Source organism: Eulemur rufifrons, chromosome 10 (genome assembly GCF_041146395.1).
Source record: "Eulemur rufifrons isolate Redbay chromosome 10, OSU_ERuf_1, whole genome shotgun sequence".
Lineage (NCBI taxonomy): Eukaryota > Metazoa > Chordata > Mammalia > Primates > Lemuridae > Eulemur > Eulemur rufifrons.
This window is the reverse complement of record NC_090992.1, coordinates 11,960,142-11,981,660: the sequence shown is the minus strand read 5'-3', so window position 1 is coordinate 11,981,660 and position 21,519 is coordinate 11,960,142. Positions and strand designations below refer to the sequence as shown.

The 21,519-nt window shown below is 41.6% G+C and overlaps 1 protein-coding gene across 1 annotated transcript in view; it reads right to left on the bottom strand.

Moving 5' to 3' along the window:
* STK32A (serine/threonine kinase 32A) overlaps positions 1 to 21,519 on the bottom strand; it is a 58,743-nt gene that overhangs the window by 580 nt on the left and 36,644 nt on the right. The window contains exons 3-8 of the mRNA XM_069484169.1: positions 20,267 to 20,304; positions 14,281 to 14,370; positions 7,481 to 7,578; positions 6,376 to 6,492; positions 3,792 to 3,917; positions 2,138 to 2,266 (exon numbers count right to left, since the gene is read on the bottom strand). Coding sequence (XP_069340270.1) covers positions 2,138 to 2,266; positions 3,792 to 3,917; positions 6,376 to 6,492; positions 7,481 to 7,578; positions 14,281 to 14,370; positions 20,267 to 20,304 — 598 coding nt within the window. The remainder of the gene's footprint in view (positions 1 to 2,137; positions 2,267 to 3,791; positions 3,918 to 6,375; positions 6,493 to 7,480; positions 7,579 to 14,280; positions 14,371 to 20,266; positions 20,305 to 21,519) is intronic.

Here is a 21,519-nt window from a genome sequence, read left to right as displayed (position 1 = left end):
AACCAGAGGTATAGTTAGGCGAATGAGGATTATCAAACAGCCAATAACCTACTGAGTGTCTATTTTGTGAATAGCCCACATCTAAAAAATACCAAATTATCTTCAAAATGGATGCCATATGAAGAAAATTTGGGGAAGATGGCAGAGGAGACCAGGAATCTGTTTCCCCACCTAGACAACAAATGCACTGGTGGAATTTGTCGGATATAATTATTTTGGAACTCTGGAGTCTGTTGAAGGCTTGCAACTTTCAGGGGAAACCCTGGGTAGTAAAGTGCAGCTAATTATGACCAATTAGAGCTCTTAGCATAGTAGCAGCTACACAACCCCCATCCTCCAGCTTCGTGGGCGGGAGCTACGCACACCTGTGTTCCCAGAGCAGCTTGTGCACGTGAGAAACAAGAACCGTGTTCTCCAAACACGGAGAATCTGTGCTCTGATCTCTGATTGCTGCTTCTGATCACAGAGCTAAAGACAAAGAGGCTGGTGGCCATTGTTTTGCAACTCTCCCTCAAGCTGAAGTGCCTTCCAGGAGATTTAAAGGGCTTGCATCCTTTCGCCCTTTCATTTGTCTCTTTTCTCCCTTTTGAGAGAGAAACGTTTGAGAGTCAGACGTTAAGGACTAGGACATTCAAAAACAACTGCACATATGAGGAAGATTAGAAAGTGACCACACATGCTTTGGGAAAGGCATGGGCTCAGAAAAGACTTAAGAAGATCTTAAGTTTACACCTCAGACTGGTGCATGACATTGAGAGAGCCTACAACAATAAAAACAAAACAAAACAGTAGCCAGGTGCTATGGCTCATGCTTGTAGTCTCAGAGACTTGGGAGGCTGAGGCAGGAGGATCACTTGAGCCCAGGAGTTTGAGATTATAGTGAGCTGTGATGACATCACTGCACTGTAGCCAGGGTGACAGGGAGATCCTGTCTCAAAAAAGAAATCACCTGATAAAAGAATAATGGTTCAGATGTTAAAAGAAATCTCAAAACATTAGCTGAACACAAGCTAAAGAAACGAACTTCAGTGATGCCATATGACAAAGAATACAGTCTTTGCAAAAAAATTGTTTGGAAAAGTCATTAAAAAGTGGACAACGATAGCTTTCAACAATCAAAAAATAGCAAACTATGGAGGAAGGAAGATTCTGATTTCCAGAGTTACCATGTTATAATATTCAAATGTCCAAGTTTTCAATATAAAAATCATAAGACATACAAAGATGCAAAAGTATAGCCCATTCAAAGGGTTAAAATAAATTGAAAGAAATTATCCCTGAGAAAGCCTAAACATTGAGCTTAGTAGAATGAGATTTTAAAACACCTGTCTTGAATATGCTCAACAAGTTAAAGGAAACCATGGAAGGAAACCATATGTCAGACCACAAAACAGGTCTCAATAAATTTAAAAGGACCAAAATCAGATCACGTATTTTCTCTGATCACAAGGAAATGAAGGTAGGAATCAATAACAGAAGGAAAACTGGGAAATTCACAAATATGTAGAAATTAAACAACATACTCTTGAAAACCAACGTGTCAAAAAAGCAATCACAAGGGAAATTAAAAAATACTTAGAGATGAATCAGAACAAAACACTGAAATCCAGCTATAGTGCTCGCCCTATAAGAATTCCCTTGTTCCTGTGCGTAGACACTTTCTACTTCGGCGAGCCTTGATATCACAAAATTCAGCTTGTGGCAAGGAACAGACACCACCTCTGGGGCTGGCTGCTCCCAGTGACTTCTCAAAGCAAGAGTGGAGCCCAAAACAGCCAGTGTGCACTTTGAAACCTGCCCTTTGACTATAATTTCATGGGTAGTCATCTGATCAAGACTTTGTCAATTACAGTCACTTTTCCAGGAAGTTTGTACATTTTGCATTGAGAGCTGGCAGAGGGCAATAACTAAGTTAATGGCAGAGCTCTACAGAGAAAGTCTACAAGGGAAACACTGCTGCTAGGGTCCCCAGAGCCGCCCTGCTCTGCCCTTTCACAAGCCTGGGTGTTCGGCTTCTCCTTGCATCCTACAAGACAACACAAGCTGGGAGCTGAGAAGCTCTCCCGCCGGAAGCTCTCCGATGAACTGTGGCACGATGACGATGCCGTGACCCCGAGTCTGGTAGGGACCTGCTCACCTGAGAGGACTCACACTTCCTCATCTCCTTCTCCTTCTTTGCCAGACGCTTCTTTTTCTTGTGAAGAGGTTTGGACTCCAGAATCATTTCTTCAAGTTCAAAGGTGGGATCACAATTCAGCCTGCCTTTCTGTAAGGAAGATAGGTTGGTTCAGTCCTCAGCTTCCCATAGCATTCTAAAAACACACCAGAACAATACAGAACATATCACTTTGTCTTAACAGAGTGGTCCAAGAATAATAAGCGGCGATTCCCATTCTAAGTTTTCTATCATTTACTGCCAGCATTGTTTTTCATGGTCTTTAACTTTATATTTTGTCTGTTTTCCTAAACCTCCAGTTAGCCCTTGGTGAGTAAGAAAGGAAACCAAATTACAATTGTTTTTCTAAACCACGGGCTTCTGGGTTAAAGTGAATGCTGATGGTCATGTAGATCAGAAACACCTGGGTCGCCTGTTCAGCCTCCCAGTTCTCCCAAGAGACTTCCCAAATCAGGGTCTCTTACTGCAAGGCCCAAGAACCTGTCCTTTAATAAACTCCCCAGACGATTCAGATTCACACTAGTGTCAGAGAAGCGTAACGTAGAGCTTCTCCTAAGCCAACATGGATGGCTAATTGCAGGGATGCAGCTCACAGAAGGAGGAAAGGAAGCAAGAGAGGGTGGTCCCCAGACCTCCACTGTGTCACGCATCAACCGTGATACAAGCTGCCCCTACCGGACCCTGCAAAGCAGACAGGTAAGGACTTGGCCCACCTCCTGTTGCCCTATCAGGTGGGGATTTGCACCCCCAGAATTCCATTACATTGCTTTCTTCTCTCTCTCTCTTTCCACTTTCGCCCGACCCTCTCACTGGAGCACGCCCCACCCCCTGCCGTCTTCACCTGAAGGATCACACTCCCACAGGCCTACAGCAAGCACCTTGCTTGGGCTTGAGAACAGAAAACTCTGAATTGGTTCTACAGGCCCCTTTTGAAGCCCACTATTCTGCCCAACATACCTACCACTGAACGTATAGTTCAGGTCCTGGGCAGAGAGAAGCTAGAGGCCTACTTTGGGTCCCTTGGCCTAAGCTTCTGCACTGTGGCTTTTACCAGTGGTGTGTGGCAGGCCACAGATGCCCCGTGGCTGGGTACCATCCAGTGGGAATTATTTCTCTTTAACTACTGGTCCTTACAAATATAGATCCCTGAGACAGAACCAGCAAGGGCAGAGGGCTGAATGGTAAAAATAACTTCCTCACCCCAACCCCAACCCCAACAGTTTTCAATCCTTTGACTCACGGGCCTCCATGGACACAAATCTCTACATCTTTGGAATCAGAGAAAACATTATTTTAATACGTAGATTCATGGAAATGACTATTTGGGGGATTAGGACTTCTTTCCAATAAAATCATATCACAAGAAGTGGTTAGGAGCTAGAATTCCAGACGCAAATACACCTGTATTAGAATCCCAGCTTGACTGCTTGCTAGCTTTGTGACCTCTGGTGACCAGCTTACCCTGGGTGTGCCCCAATTGCTTCATCTGTAAAATAGGAATTTGGGCTCCCTCACAACACTGGTGAGATTATCCAACCAGGCAACGAGTGGATCTGGCACGCGGGGTAATGTGCACGGAATGGGAGTTAGGACGGGTTTGTTAGGATGGACTCACGTTAGGAATAAAACCTGGAATGAGCCTCTTCTGCAAAACTGCATCCCAGTTTATATCACTCATGTACGGGAAGTTCTGAACATCGGACAACTGAGCAAATCGCTGCTCTGGATTAGGTTCAAGTAGCTGCCAGTGGAACACAAACATCAAGATCATGAGAAAGGTCAAAACTTAGGATGACAAAAAAAATCATAAAAATTCCCTCTAAATGTTTTCAAGTATAGGATTGAAGGAAACAAGGCAATGCCCCCCCTTCTTTAACCCCGTGAACAAAGAATGTAAACAACGCAGGATTGGAATGAACAGTAAGTGGTTTTGCAATGTGGTGAGTCAAAATAGCTTGTCAAATGTCAAGCTATGACATTTGAGTCAAACACATCTTCGATTCTTGACTCCCCTACTTACAAACTATGGATAAGTTTGTTCTCTAAACCTCAGTTTACCCACCTGTAAAAAAAAGATGATAACCTTATTACCTAAGGTTGCAACCAGGCTTAAATGAGCCATTTCTTTAAAGTGCTCAGTGAAAAGCCTGCTCCTATTAGGTGGCAAATACCAATACATTTTCACAAGTGAAATTCATTTCCCACTAAAAATTTTAGCTGTTTTTACAGCTAACTAAAATACATTGGGGGTGGCACAGTTATACCTTAGTTAAGGTATAACTAAGGTTATTGTTACAGTTCTGGGTTTTACTAACTGGGATAAAAGATTTTTCCCCTCTTAACCATTCCAGGGCCACCATCACATCCGTCATGTGGATCAGATGGGAAATGTCAGTCCCACCGGCTCATGCTCCTGGAGGTGACAACCATGGGACATCAGGGTATAGTTTTGAAGGGAAGCTGGGCTGTCTTGGAATGAAGCAAAATTTGCTTATGGAAAATGACCTCCCTATTCTATTTCTTTGATATTACTGATAACAATGTCCCTATTCCAAAATAGGGAACTTGACCGCAAAGAAAAAATACACAAATTTTAAATCCTTAGCCCCTAAAGTTCTTTTTCCTTATCAACCACAACTTGTGCAATTTTCTCTCCCTCCACTACCCAAAAAAAGCCAAGCCTATCCTCTTGGGGCTCCTCATTCTTTTTTTGCATAATCATTCAACATACACTATTGAGATCCTCCTATAATTGTTTTTAACCTTTTTGGTGAACATAGGCACCTTGAAAATCTAATGAAAGCTATGGACGTCATTTCTTCAATGACTTCCCAAATTTCACCACCTATCAGGCTCTGTGTTACACGCTGGCAATACCATCGTGCACAAGTCAGACATGGTCCCCTACCCTCATGCAGCTTAGACGAGAATAATCAGTAACCCAAGTGTCATACAAACGCTGTGTATAATTTTAAACTGCTATGAAGGAAACAGGGTGTTATGTGAGCTAACAAAAAGGCGAGGCTTCCCAAGGAGGTGATATTTGAGCTAAGATCTAAAGCTGTGCTTCTCAAGCTATGCAGAAGGAGAAGTGACTTTTGTTTGGTTTTGTGTATTTGTTTTAACTTCCAATCCACTGAAACCAATATGCAGTCTTATTGTGCATGGCCAGCGTGCAGCTCCTCACCATGTACAACTTGTGACTTCAGTTCAATATCACCCAAACGAGCTCATGCCCTATTCAATGGGACCAGTCCGTTGACCATGTGCTTGGATACTACAGCAAGTGTCAAATTACTATAAATATTTCTAAATGCTTTTCTCAATTTCTGTACGTATAATGGATCTGTAGGAAACAATTCATGGACTAACCAGTCAGTGAATCATACTGAGTAGTACTGATCTCAAAGAGGAAGCTGGAGGAGCTAGGGTTGGAGGCAATGTTCTAGGAAGAGGGACTAGCATGTACAAAGGCCCTGCGGTGAGAGGGAGACTGGTGTGTGTAGGAAAAGAAGGGGAAAAGAAGGAGAAGAAGAAAAAGAAGGCCAAAGAGATTTATGTGTAGTCAAAAGGGGGACAAAAGTCCAAAATAAGGTTTGAGAGGTAGTTAGAACTTTTGTGCCATAAAAATTATTTTAATCTTTATTCTAAGAACAATGGAAAGACACTGAACTGCCCTTTGAACAGATCATTATGGGGCAGAGTGGGGAACAGAACTGAGTGGTAAAAGTGTGTGGGGTAAACCAGTTATAAGGCCAAACTGATGGCAGTTGAGTTGGGGAGATAGTAGTGAAGATGGACAGAAGTGAAAGATTTAAAAGATATTTAAAATGTAAAATTCCAGAACTTGGTAATGGATTGGATATGGAGATGATAAATGAGTCCTGGTTTCCGCCTTGCAGAAATGGACGGATGGAGGAGCCAGTCACTCAAAGAAGGAATGTCAGAAGAAATTCAGGAAATACAAAAAGATTAAGAATTCCATTTTGGACACATTGAGTTTTAGATGGCTTTGGGCTATCTAAGGGGACTTGGGAGTTGATTTAATGAAGCCATGCATTTGAAAGTGATTAGCTGCAAAAACCACTGTAGCAATGTGTATTATCATGACTGCCCCCAATATTGTATACTAACTTCTAACCTTAACCCAGACAGCATGCTTCCTCTTATCACTTCCTTTTGACATGCAGTCTTCTTACCTTTTTAAGAAATGACACCATTTCCTGTGACCAGGCAGAAGGGTAAGTCACAATAGCCGTCTCAAACATGTGTGCAATTTCCTTGCTGGAAGTACTGGAGCGAATATGATATGGTCTCTTAAGGGAGAGAAGAAGAAGTAAGGGTCTTCATTTTCATAGGGCAAAAGAAAAAAATCTGTTTTTCAAATGTTTCTAAGCAAAACTTTTAACCAATAACATATCAATGTCAATGTCTAACCCCATCCAGCTGATTGTTGTGTTGCCACATGTGGGTGATCTTGGGGTGCCAGACCTCCTACTTTTTAAAAAAAGCTGCCAGAAACCTACAGTTTCTTGTAAAAGATCATAATTTTTAAAAGTTGGTGATTCCACTGAGCCAAACAAAACATTTCAGTGGGCTGAATCAGCCTCTGAGATGCTGATATGAAACTGTTTTATAAGGTAACTTGTAATAAGTATTTACATAAAATACTGGTAGACAGCTGACTAAGACACAACCTTACGACACATTACATCATGCAACAGTTTGCAAAAAACATATAAAATATGTTTCAGCATATTTGGTTTTTTAAATCTCTTTTTTCTAGAAAAGAGCTTCTTAATTTAAGAAATATTTCCCTTAAAAGGAAACTACTCTAATTTGTCACTGAACCCAGAACCCAAGACCCAAATGATCAATAGAAATTCAACAAGACAGGACATGAATTATGTTGTATTAATAATGTACTTTCCTTGGTGAGGTGTGTCTGAATTAGAGTCTATGCTGTGACCTCAAAATGACTTTCTTTAAAACAAACACATATATTTACACAAGCTATTTAGTGAGGTGTATTGATTTCCCCTCCTTGGAAATTTATAGTATCCTTATTATTCACTTAATTTTATCTGTGTAATTTAATCTTAACTGACGTGGTTGGTCCCCTATGTAGGACAGCTAATTAATCTGTGCAGAAATCTCAAGGGGTGTTATCAGAATCACATGGCATACTTGTTTTCAGCTTTCAAATAAACTGCTTGGTTCTTAGCAAACCACACATACATTCTTTCATTCTAAAATAGAACTTGCTGGAAGAATAACTGAAGAGAAAATGCAACTCTACTGTACCCGGCCTCTCAACAGTTCATACGCTGTCACTCCCAGGGACCACCAGTCCACAGCAAAGGAATAGCCTGCTTCTTTTCTGCAGTTGAACATCTCAGGTGCTGAAAAACCCAGAAAAATGAGGCTGGTGTTATTACCTGAGACATTAACAAATTTATTTGCCCAACACGGTCCTTTAGAGAATTACCAGGATAAAGGATATAAACACTTTCATGGATGTTTATCATCCATTATTAGATTGCTCACAGCAGGCAAAAATTTCTAATTTTCTAATCTTTCTCAGTAGCCTCATTCATCAACCGATACACACAGGCACGCACAAGTCTTCATGGTAAACTCTTCTCTTATTTAGATCGTGTAACTATTAAAATCAGGTCCTACCAGACCTCAAATATGCAGCTGACCCTAAAATCAAGAAGGCCGAAAAGATGTTATTTGTCTTGATTTGGAAGGTTTGCACTAAAGGGTCTAAATTTGTATTCCAGTTGCAAGCAATGCTCAGAATTTGGTGCAACATACACTGGATCGATTCTCCATCTTGGAGGCACCTGGAGGAGGCAAAGGCAACATTAGGGGTGAGGGAGGGAGAAATGAGGGAGTGGGGACACTGAGAAATACAAGGTTTTACAGTCCTGTGGGTCATTTGTACTTTGTACCCATAGTTCTTCCAACTGATTCCAAGGGAAGGCAGAGCTACTGTCAATTTTGTCCCCAGAGATGACCCCCGAGTTATGCATTCTAAGCACTTTGACATACCATGAACCTTTCTCATACCCTTCCAAGCATTTATCTTGTCCTAGTGACTAGCACAGAGCCCGGCATTCAGAGTCACTGGACAGGAATTTGTTGAACGAACGAACAAATAAATCAATTACTCTAGCAATAGTTGTGATCATTAGCTCTGGAGCTGTGCTGAGTTCAAATTCTGCCTTCACCACTTATTGTGGCCTCGAGCAAGTTAGTTGGCAGAGCCTGAGAATCAGGGCAAAAGCAGAACAATAAGAAGGTGATCTTTATAGGGTTCAAAATTAAATAAGATAATCCTGTCAAAATGTCAGCACAGTGCCTGGCACTTAGAAAGTGCTCCCAAACCTCAGCTACTCCTCCCGAGAGGGAAACATTCATAATAATGGGGGAACTGACCTAGTCAAACGGTACACGGGGTTCATTCCAAGCCTCCTGTAGTAAGATGTTGGCTCTGGGCAAAGAAATGGGTGTGACATGGAGCCTACACACAGGCTGGCCCTGCCCAGTGCGCTCAAGTTCTTTCTAGGTAAAATCCTGTGCACAACATCCAATGAGTGAGGCAGAGCACTGACATCCTAACACGCAGGACTGACGCTGACTGTAAGAGCGCGAGGTAGCAGGACTAAGTGGGCCTCATCCCCCAGGGCATTCGCCTTCCACGCGTCACTGCGTCCTTTCTGCAATCACAGCTCCCACTGCAAACTGAGAAATAATGGCCTTGACCCACACTACTCCAACACGCTGGACGGAACGGACTAGATTTCTGCTTCCCCTTCTCAGTATCTCACAGCGAGTCATCTCAGTCCCCCAGGTGACAGGTGACACACATCTCACTTAGAGAAGCTGCAGAGAACTCTGAGGCATCATCAGACCCACTGTGCCAAGAAAATGCCCAACAGAATGAACATTACTCTATAAAAGTTGTATATTCTGTCATACTGGATCATCTTTGGAGTTTATGTAAGTGTTCTTTTTACTTTCTTTCTTTCTTCCACCTCTATTGAGTATCCTTTCTCCCCCTCTTCTACTTGCTCTGTTTTCAGGCATGAAGCCATTTAGGTATGCATCCGTTCATTCAACAGATATTCACGGTGTGCTGGGCACTGAGGAATTTTGGTAGAACGTTAAGAAAAAAATCATGACAACATACAAAAGCATAACAGATGGGGGTAGCTCTTTGAGCCTTAAAATAGCTGAAAAGCCAAAGCAGAAAGAGACCAAGGAGCTCTGACATCTCCCAAACCCTTCAGGAAGATCCCCTGCTGCTGGGAGGGTATTAGTAGAATTGGAGAGGGACTAAGCGTCCTTCAGAAAAGCCACTGAGTATTTTGTTTGGTATTTTTTTTTTTTAAGTATTTCTATACATACATTCAGAAAAGTAAATAAAACAGAAGAATTTAAAAAATAGTTATAAGCAAATGTCTGTATAACCATTACACAGGTTAATCTTGCCCCCATTGCTGTAGCCTGTCTTGTTCTGTTTTATTTACTTTTCTATAACACATGACCATTAAAAATGATGGTTATATTTACTGGCATGGCAAAATAAGCAGAGTGCCAGTTGTTAGGACCCGGGGAGAAGTGGGTTTCGACTTTAGCATTCTTCTCCAAATTATATATATGTCAAAGTGCACGTTCACTATGCAAAAAGTATAAAATGCTGATAAACAAATTTGGAGAAGAATGTTTTCATTGGTTACCTCTAAGCGGTCTGAATTATATTGACACAGACGTAGGAGGAGAGAGAAGGAATGTTTGGAGGGATGAGAAGGAACATGGAGGCAGAAGACAATGAATTTAAAAAAGCAAAACTTCCTCACTGGGTGGAAGGTGGTGAAGTAAAGGACTGGCAGACTGATTATTTTCTCAATTCCAGAGCTATGAAACTGCTTTATAACATGCTCAGCATCTCATGTTAGTAGCCATATATTTCTCTAATCTCCATGCAGTGTTTCAGCTTAGTATTCTTTCTTTCTTTTTAGAATTTTTTTACTTTCTGGTTAATTGCTAATTAGTATCCTACAGGAGCACCATAAAATGGGTGCTGCTGAGTGCCTGTTAGGTTTTACCAAATCACTGGGAACATAATTTTTTTTTTTTTTTGAGTTGTATGTTTTACCGAATGCTTGGGAAGAAGACAGAGAGGGGTTTACATTACAGAAACTCAAAACATTTTCAAATAGAGTAATTAGACATTCGCTTGTTTTACAAATCTTTTGTCTCTTCCACGTCATGTAATTTAGCAATCTCCCACCTATCTTCTCTATTTTCCATACTGCACCTCCCCCAGATTTGTTAATTTCTTTTTTTTTTTTTTAATTTTTCATTTCAGAGTATTACAGGGGTACAAATGCTTTGGTTACATAAATCGCCTTTGCACTGTGCCCATCCCCCAGACAGCGTGCCCCGTACAGTTAGGTATGGGTTCACCCATCCCCCCCTCCCCCGCTCTCACCTGCCCGGCACCCTGTGAATGTTACTTCCCATACGTACACATTAGTGTCAATCAATTAGTACCAATTTACTGGTGAGTACATGTGGTGTTTGTTTTTCCATTCTTGTGACAGACAAAGACCTGCCCCGCAGGAACATATTTTTATAAATGAGAAAGTAGACTAGTACCCAGAGTACCTCTTGGAAAGACTATTTTCCAAAATCAGAGGCAAGGGCAGCTTCTGGGTACAGAGATAGCTATGACAATCAGATACTCATTTTGGAATAAGACAAGAAACATTTCCAACATGTTGGCCTAACTAAATTGACTTAGAACCATTTAAAAACCATAAGTAAAAATATTTACATATATATATATATATATTTTTTTTTTTTTTTTTTTTTGAGACAGAGTCTCACTCTGTTGCCCAGGCTAGAGTGAGTGCCGTGGCGTCAGCCTAGCTCACAGCAACCTCAAACTCCTGAGCTCAAGCGATCCTTCTGTCTCAGCCTCCCGAGTAGCTGGGACTACAGGCATGCACCACCATGCCCGGCTAATTTTTTCTATATATATTTTTAGCTGTCCATATAATTTCTTTCTATTTTTAGTAGAGATGGGGTCTCGCTCTTGCTCAGGCTGGTCTCGAACTCCTGAGCTCAAACGATCCGCCCACCTCGGCCTCCCAGAGTGCTAGGATTACAGGCGTGAGCCACCGCGCCCGGCCAACATATATTTTTTTAAATTTCTCTCTGCATCTTTATTTTAAGGAGAAGCTTGATTTCTGAAGTCAGATAGAGTGTGGCTCAAATCTAGGCTTTTCAATTATTAGCCGTGTGATGTTGAGCAAGTTATTCAGCTTCTGAGTTTCCTCATTGTAAAATGGTGAGAAGTACAGTCTGTCTCATGGGGCTGTTGAGAAAATTTAATGAGTAAATAAATGTAAAACATTTAACACATTGTCTGGGCCACCGAAAGATTTCAATAAATATTGATTACTTTTAATTATAAGGGTGAAAGTGGCAGGTGCATAGAATCTTGCCTAGATTCCAATTTCCTAGCTCTATCTTGTGAAAAGACTAGACATGCCAACTTCACAAAAATTACGTTATACAGATATTGTACTTAAAATCACTGGGGAGAGGAAATAAAGGTGGCCTCCTTGTATTTCTTTTCACCATGGAAACCAGCCCTAGGAACCCAGATGCACATTTTCTGATTTGGCTCCAAGAAAATAGCCCTTAATATGGAAACCCAGGAAACCTGGGGAATAAACTCATCAGAGCAGCAGGCTTGAATACTCCTTTTTATCATTTAAGTACCACGGATTTTAGGTAGAAAATAGGCTGAATTATATGTGTCCGTTATTTTAGAAGTGACAAAAGAGATTTATCGCCCCCACTGGTAATTGGAAGCCATGAAATTTGCAGTTGTTCAAATATCATATAAAATCAGGCTCATTTTTGCCCCAGAGATGATTTCTTTCTGCTGGAAAGTGAGGTGGCTCTGCAGGTAGGGGGTTCTCTTTTCCTTCCTCTGTCTCGAGGAGTTACGTGGGGGAAGAGAATGAAATATTAAAAGAAAGTGACGTTGCTCTCGCCCTTTTCAAGTTCAAATGTTTTGCCTATGAATTACTCTGACCGCATCTAGCTGATACAATTCATTCCACCCCTGACTTAATACCACCAGTTTCAACAGCGACATCACCTGCTTTAAGCGCCTTTAACTAATTAGGGTAGAAGGAAGCTTAAGTAGTTTTCAGTCTTCTATCATCTCCCAGCAACCGTGCGGGTGTCTAACCTCCTGTTTTTGTGGATAGGGGCCTTCCCTAATGATAGCACGGTCTGTGCCTAATATATTTTAATCCGCTTTGCTATTACAACATTGCCTTTAGGTACTTTAAAATTCAGTCCTGTGCATTTTAAAACTACTCTCATATCTGATTCAAAACTCCTCCACCCACCCAGCAGGCTCATTCCGTCACCTTTGTGTGGAGAGGGAGGACTGATGTGGCTCTCACACACCTTCTGCATTTTTCTAGAAAGTACTATGGGTTGTAGGACATGAAAGGAGGATAGTGGAGGCAGAGGGATCCTAACTCATGTGCTGCCTCTGCTGCAGGGTGGTCTCTCTTTCGGGGCTGCTAACAGCTGATACATACAGCTCATGGTCTGTGGCAGAAGCTGTCAATCCTAGCCCCATGGCAGAATTACTTGAAGAACTTTTAAACCACCCTACGCCTGGGCTCCACTCTCCGAGATTCTGCTATGGTTGCACTCTGTCGGGGCTGGCGGTGTCTCCAGGACACCATGGAAACCACGCCGATAGGAGCCTCCCTCCCTTCCAGGCTACATCCCTGGGCACTGCAGGGGCCCTTGTGAAGCTGGACCACATCCTTTAGCTAACCCAGCCCCCCTCTCCCCAAACACTCCCACTCACTCCCATCCCTCTGCCTCCTGCTGCTGTGTTCCCCGGGAGGATTAGCTCCCAAACTTAGCAACCTTCCATGGCTGCCCAGACTGCGTCAGCTCCAGCACCAGATAGCAAGTCCAGTGACTAAACAGACATCTAGCCAAGAATAAAACGCCAGGCACCCCTTCTCACATACACCCCAGGAATTTACAGATAATGCTCCTGAGATCTGACTCACCTGCCTTAGGAACCACAGGGAGAAGGGAGGAAGAATTCCCTCTTCCTGAACACTGCATGCCCCTGAAGGGCAACAGCTCTGCCTTCATATATTTGGGCGTGGACAGAAAGTAGAACTGGTTCTGCCAAACTGGTGTCTAGGCTGTCTCCAACGAATGAACTTAGAATTTGTAGTTGATTTGTTACCACAATTAAATGAGACCAACTGATAGTTTCGCATCTAAACTTACCCTGTTAGTAACTTCTTAGTAAATTCTGAATCATCAGGGTAAATATCAATTCCTGATCTCACTATAAGCAAGATTAGGCAGTCATTTAACCTTTCTCAGGCAGAATGTCCTGGTCTTTCAAAAGAAGAACTCATGGGATTTTTAAAGCCCTGAAGCTAAAACTAAAACTATAGCCAGGAATGCACTTTGTAAACTTTATAGCCCTATGCATATAATGCGGTATTATGTCGATAATGGTCAAAATCATGCTTTTGTCACTTAGGACCATCCTGCTTATTACTGTTTCTTCTTTATTTCATTCTTTTTTAATCTGCTCTCGCTAGAATGTAATCCCCTGAGCTGGAGACCTTGTCTGTGTTTCTCACTACTGGGTCACCGGCGTCTCAAATAGTGCCAAGCATACAGAGACAGTAGATATTTATTGCATTAATTAGTATTCTTTTGTTGTTGTTGTTGTTGTTAGGAAGTGAGTAGAAACTGTCTTAATCACCTCGTGAAATAATGTTTTCCAAATGTGATCAATGGCCTCCCCAGTCAAGATCATCTTAGGTTCTTGCTCGTGCAGAATCCTGAGACCCATCTCAGACTCAGGAAACCAGAAGCTCCCCAAGTGCGGTCAGAGAGGAACTCGTCAGCTCTAGCTTCAAGTCCCTACAGATGACTTAACCTTATAGTAAGTGGTGTTTACAGAAATGAAAAGCAAACGCTTTGCTCTCAGTAACTACAACCACTCACGGAACCCGTACCCATGTAAGGCTTGGTGCCAGCCACGGTGGTGATCTGCATCTCCCGGGGCAGCATCGCAGCAATGTTGAAATCTGTGATGTGCACATGCCCTGGGGAGAGAGAAGGACCACAGAGAACATTAAGTCCCATTCAACCCAGTAGCACAACCATGCTTCTAATTGAAAGCATCCGGAAGGTTAGTATGTTAATTCTTGTATGCTAGTTGCAATTGCGTACAGGCAATAAAAACTCAATCACTCCATCCTCAGGACCCATGTAGTCTTAAACCAGCAACCCTCCAGCAGCCAGAACATGAGTTACAACGATGAGTCTCTGACTATAAACTTGTAGTTGAACCTCAACCTTAGTGGTTAAGAGTTTATGCTCTGATAATTTTATTTAGGCAGTTTTTGTCTATTGGTAACATTTTAATTTGGCTTAGCCTGTGGGTATCATGAGAGAGACAGCCAAGAGATATTCAAAGTACCAAATTTCCAAGCATTTCTTATGGGATTTCTTTTTTTTTTTTTTTAAGAGGCAAACATTATCACTACGAACCTGGCATGAGTGTGGATACAAATATTAATTTCTTTGCCAAGAAAGAGTCCTTTTTATCCTCATTTTTCTGAAATACCATTAAATTTTTTTTGTCTGAGAGTTCCAATTGGCCCCACTGATCCCTGCCCCCCAAATAACTGGTCAAGGGTCTCTATTAATGTAAAGCACTAGAGTGAGAGCCAGGAGGCCTGGGTTCTGCCCTGAACTCTGCCCCTCACACATAGTAGACTACATCCCCTTCCAAGGCAGATCCAAATGACCCTTTATATAAAAAGAGTGGGTGGACTAAATAATTCCTAGCGTCTCTCTCAGCTCTAACACTCACGGCAATACAGTGCGGGTCTAACTCTAATGTTTGGCAGGGAACACACTGTAGGACGTGCTCTAGGGTCCTTGCATTTACAGCTAGAAGGAAGGAAAGGGCAGTGCCAGAAGCCCAGGCAGATGAGCCTATCGCATTGGCCGTTGGCATGACAGTCATCTGCCTTCAAAGGATCTTGAAGTGTTGGCATTTCCATTTGCAAGCATCTGTGGTTTTGATGCGATATGGCTGTCATGGGAGGGGATGTCATCTGATTCTTCTTCTAGAGCTGCGGTCCCCACTCTCCATGCCAAACTTCACTGCCTGCTCCTGAGGAGCGCCCAGCCTGCTGCTAAAGATAAATCTCACCGTCGTCACCACCGGGATTTTATTTTGTGCAGAAAGTGTTTTGTTTCTGCTTATGTGATGACATTTTAACGAAGTAAAATAGCACTCATCTAGTTAAAAGTTAAGGTATGCTTGCTTGAATGATCCAACAGATGATTTCAAAACTTACCCTATCATAGTATAGGTTGTCTCGGTGTTTTCTTTCTTTCTTTCTCTCTGTGGGTCATGCTCAGAGCATTGGACTAGGTTTAATACACAAGGTTTAATACAAACTAGGTGAGCCTGGGGACTTTGTGGTTACCAGCCTGGAGTCAGGCTGCCTGGCTTCAGTCTGAGGGTCTTTTGACATAAACATGGTACTCCAGGGCACCATGCCCAATCAGTTGGCACTGCCCTCAACTTATAAAAGTCTCCCCTACTTGCAAGTGTTTAGAGTAGTGGTCCCGAATCTTTTTGGCACCAGGGACAAGTTTCATGGAAGACAATTTTTCCATGGCCTTGGGGTGGAGGTGTGGGATGTCGTGGATGGAAGGGGGTGGTGCGGACCTCAGGCAGTGATGCGTGGTCTGTTTCCTAACAGGCCATGGACCGACAGCGGGCCACGGCCCAGGGCTTGGGGACTACAGGTTTAGAGTGCGTGCGTCACATTTTCCTGGGGTGCTTGTTAAAATACATATCCCTGGCCACTACATGCAACTTGAAATATTTGACTATCTGGGGATAGGGCACAGTATTCGACATTACACGTATTTTTAAAAAGATATTTTCCACTTGATTTTTAGGCACATTTTCGGAGTCTGCAAGGGGGTAGCTGTTAAGGTAGCAGGCTCAGTTCTTCCTCACCCCCCAGACTGTGTTTTTGCCTCTGTTCCTTGTGACTACGGATGATATTAAGAAACCTAAATTACAGATGATGACATAATTGTCATTTTCTCTGATATGCAGGGCAGACATTATTGTTTCTCTAGATGCAGCATTTATTTCCTGAATAATTTAAGAAAAACAAGAATTTTAGACACTATGAAATTGATAGAATTGAATGAGGCACTTAAGTTGGTAGAATATGAAAACACAGATCAAGACAGTTGGTTATGAGCCATCCAAGACCTCATGTCATCTTGGCTTTAACTAGTGAATGAGAAATTTGGGGCAAAGAGTCACAGGTATGCTCTAAATTGAAAACATTTTTTAAGTCAGATTCCAATGTGTAAGGGTGATTCATTCACATTGTGGAAAAATCTATTTCATAATCAGCTCCCTTTAAATGCCAATCTTTTCTGATGAATATGAACAATAAGAATGAAACAAAGTTTCTGTCTGTTACTGAATGGTGCTGAATCAAAATGTAAGCTGTGCGGTATAATACGCAGCTCAGTTGGAGGCACGCCCAGGAGACAGGCACTTACCCTTTGCAGTTGCTAAAGTCTCCATGCCAGAGGCCCACGTGATGGCCCATCATGGATGAGACATTATAAATGTGGATGGAGAAGACCAATGAGTGCTTGAAATATGAGCTCCACATGGAACATCACACCGGCAGATGCTCTAAAAGGCCGGCATCGATTTGCCATTCAGCTGCTTCTCACAAGCGCAACTTTACATAATGAGCTGGGGGAAGGTGGGTAGTAGGGATTTATTCATTTAAAAGTGTTAATTATGGCCCATGAACAATATCTGAGAGTCCTAGTTTTTCAGAATCTGAATAAACAGAAAGTAAATAACTTCAAAGAAAATTCTTTTTTCCAGAAAGAGATCCCTAGGGCAATGCTTAGAGACTGACTCTCAACCTTTTTGGTTGTTTGCTTCTATACCATTCACATACAATCCTTCCCAAAGCAATATTTCCTTAGTAACTGCAGCGATTTTCAAGTTGAGTTCAGGATGGGAATATAATACAGAAAAATCTCCTCTTAATTCATTGACCAAACCAAAAATTCGAGAGTGTGAAAAGGGTCATTGTAAGTAATACACCACGTAACAGGTGTAGACTGAGACTGACTCTCAAGCAGACTGGAACAACCATTCACACTCCCTAAGCAGCTAAGCAGCAGAGCATCAGCTTCACCTTGAATAAAATGCCATAAACACACATAAAAGAGAGCAGAAAGGGCCACTGAAAGGGTAGTAACCTGAGGATTAAGAGTTAAACAAAATGGTTTAAACACAAGATCTAAAAGGAGACAAGCATGGCCGGGCGCGGTGGCTCACGCCTGTAATCCTAGCACTCTGGGAGGCCGAGGTGGGCGGATCGTTTGAGCTCAGGAGTTCGAGACCAGCCTGAGCAAGAGCGAGACCCCATCTCTACTAAAAACAGAAAGAAATTATATGGACAGCTAAAAATATATATAGAAAAAATTAGCCGGGCATGGTGGCGCATGCCTGTAGTCCCAGCTACTCGGGAGGCTGAGACAGGAGGATCCCTTGAGCTCAGGAGTTTCAGGTTGCTGTGAGCTAGGCTGACGCCATGGCACTCACTCTAGCCTGGGCAACAGAGTGAGACTCTGTCTCAAAAAAAAAAAAAACAAAAACAACAACAACAACAAAAATAAATAAATAAATAAAAGGAGACAAGCAGCATCTTTGGTATCTCATTTTACAGACTCTATCTGGTAGAGATTTGTACATATCCGGCATGGTGGCACAGACAGAGCCACATGCAGCAAGATAAAGTAGTCCAAGCTTCCTTCCCAAGGGAAGAAAGGCACTGCTACCTCATGGGGATCATACCAATATTTGACTTTTACTGAGTGATTTCCTTATGGCAGACATTGTATCAAGTGCTTTGTAAGTATTAGGTCAGTTGTCTTCACAATGACCCTAAGAAGTAAGAACTCTTTTGATCCCTGCAGAAACTAAGACGTAGAGCAAGTTTAGGCAACTTGTCAAAACTCCCAGGGCTAGTGAAAGAGTGAATTGAGTTTTGAACCAAATTGGGTTTTGAACCCAAATTGTGCCAGATTTCTCACATTCTTAAATATACTACCACACAGTTCATCTTTCTCCAGGGTAGTCTCTAAAGGTGGTTAAACTTGGAGATTAATTGATTTCTTTACCTTTTCCCTAACATACAATCACCATGTCACCAAGAAAACGAGAAGGAAGAAGTTTAATGAAGAAGAACAGGAAGTCCTTGTGTTAGAAATAAGATGAAGCTATGGCGGAAACTTGAGATTAAAACAACGTTCTCTGAACGGAAGATGAATCTTGGAAAGTTTTAGGTTGATAGGACCTATATGCTTCTACAAATGGTGGAGCAGCAAGTGTCATGAACAAAGCCACTGGGCTGGGAAGGCAAGTGAGGACTGAACCCCAACCAGCCATGTGCTGTCAGAAAGCTGTGCTGGGCAGAGGGTGCACTTTTTCCTAAGTTGCACAAAGGTGGCCTCCATAGGCTAGAAGATTGCAACTGGATTTTGTTGTTGCTGTTGTTATTGTTATTATTTTCACTCCATTGGCCAGGCTGGAGTGGAGTGGCAGGACCATAGCTCACTGCAGCCTCAAACTCCTGGGCTCAAGGGATCCTCCTGCCTCAGCCTTCTGAGTAGCTGGGACTACAGGCTGCACACCACTATGCCTGGTTCTGCATAGCTGGTGTTTTAATGAAAGTCACCTTCGTGCTAAGTCTCACCATTGCTCACATTCCTGAGATGGAGAGAATCTGTTCCCAAATGTCAGAAGCAGTAAAAATAAGGGAGAAATAAGGCGCTGGAAGAAAGTGGAAAAAATCTTTTTGGACAGTCCATAAATAAGTAATGACCCTGAGCTTTGAAAATTAGAGGTCATACATAAAATGTGTTCCTTAGCCCTCTCTGAGCACAGGTGGAATCTGGAAAATCAGGTTCAAAACTCAGTTAGGTAAAATAAATAATGGGCAAGGGATGGTACTTGCAGGTTCAGTTCCACTTGCAAATCCTTTTTGTAAACATTGAATGAATAAAGAGATTTGCAGATTTAGTGTTCTCCCATCCAGCACCTTTTAAAATATATAACAAAGATCTTACTGCCACTGTTAACATTAATAACACACAGGCTGTGTGCCCTATAGGTCTGCCCTGATGTAGCAGTAAATCCAAATGTACGTGAAAATAAATATTGGGAAGAAATCATACACTTTTAATCACTGCTGGCAAAAGCTTGTTCTGGAGGATATCTTTAATCAGTGTTTCTCGAACTTTAGGCATTCACTTACCACCTTCCTGATTATTGCCATGTCCTTGTATCACTTTCATATCTGGGTACGACATATACTTTTATCTACTTTACATTTTTCTTTAAACTGATTTTTTTTTTTTAGCTGAAAATTTTTTGAACCAAAAACTTGATATCTTTTCTGCAAATGTAAAACCAATTTGCCTTTACAAGAGGGAAATCATAAAAGTATGATAGATGCAATGAGAACAAAATAATGTCACTAACTTCTAGGCAAATGCTATTTCCAGTCAAATGCTCTAAGCTTGAGGCCTGCTCTGTCTTTATGAAAAAGAAAAAAAAAAAAGCGATTATGTGATATTAAGGTAAACTAGTGCCAAAAATGCTGTGATGGTTTTCTTGAAGAAAAGTAGTAGAAGAAAATTGAGTAGGGAATGATTTTCTCATGAGGCAAATTCAATATTATTTAAGGGTGTATTGTTGCACTAGGCCACTGCTATCAATAATAAAGTTCCCCATATTGTCCCTCCTCCCCATAAAATAAGCTCAAGCAAGACATCTTTTCCATGTATAATACTCCTCTGCTGGGGATAATCAGCTTGTTCTACGCGCAGGTCTTGTACTTGATTACGAATAAGTCATTTACTTACCATGTTCATCAAGTAAAATGTTGTCAGGTTTTATATCCCTAGGGGAGTAGAAAGAAAAGAGAAAGTTGCTCATAATAAAGCAAACAGAATTACAGGGTAAAGAAAATATGCTCAAGAAAGCTAACTAGGGTTGAAACAATGTGCTAGCCCCAAACGCTCACAGTTTCATTCAATTCTCACAGTGAATCTACGAGACGGTTAAATGAACGTCCCCGATTTCTACACTTGATTGTGGCCAAAAGGTCAAGAAGTGATCCCCAATTTCTAAATCAGAAAACTGCAGCTTAACCCAAGGTCACAGAGCTAGTAAAGGGAAGAACTGGGCTCTGAACTCAGATCTCTCACTCAAAAGCTCAGACTCAATTTCTACAGCATGTTGTATCTAAGCATGGAAATATTGGCCCGTAAGATCATATGAAGCATTTAAATTGCCATAAAGTAGCATTAGTAGTAGTAATCATCAGTTTCCTGTGTAACTCCACAATCACACAAATGATGTGAACTTAAAGACTCGATAAGATGGGAAAAATATGGTCTATAATATGGTTAAATAAGCTTGCAGAGTTTAGAGGGTTTTTTTTTTTTTCTCTTTTTTGAGATGGGGTCTTGCTATGTTGCCCAGACTGGAAAGCAGTGGCTATTCACAGGTGTGGTCATGGCACACAACAGCCTTGAACTCCTGGACTCAAGCCATTCTCCCACCTTAGCCTCCCAAGTAGCTGGGACTACAGGCACATGTACAACTGAGTGTAGCTATAAGTTTCGTTTTTTAGGATGATGTTACAATGCCTCTAGTTAGTTAATAATTATTCTTCCTAGAGTAGTAAATTAAAGGATCTGGACCAGTCTTCCATGCACTGTGGTACAGCATACAAAATTGTGTTAATAATACAAAATTGTGTACTCAAAATTTGCTAAGAGGGATTTCAGGTGCTCTTATCACAAAGGAAAAATAGTAACTATGTGAGGAGATGGAAATGTTAATTTTCTTGACAGTAGTAATCATTTCACTATGTATATGTACATCAAAACATCATGTTGGACACCTTAACTATGTATCATTTTTATTTTAAAATAATCGAAAAATAAAAATACTAAAATAAAAAATAAAAACAGAAACAAAAACATATTTGTAGGAGAGAACAACACCTAGTCTCTTGTCATGAAAGGAGTGGTTTGATGGTGACTACTTAGAGGGATGACCGGTAGAGTTTTCAAAGTCCTCATGGAGTCCTCCAAGTGTTCCCTATATT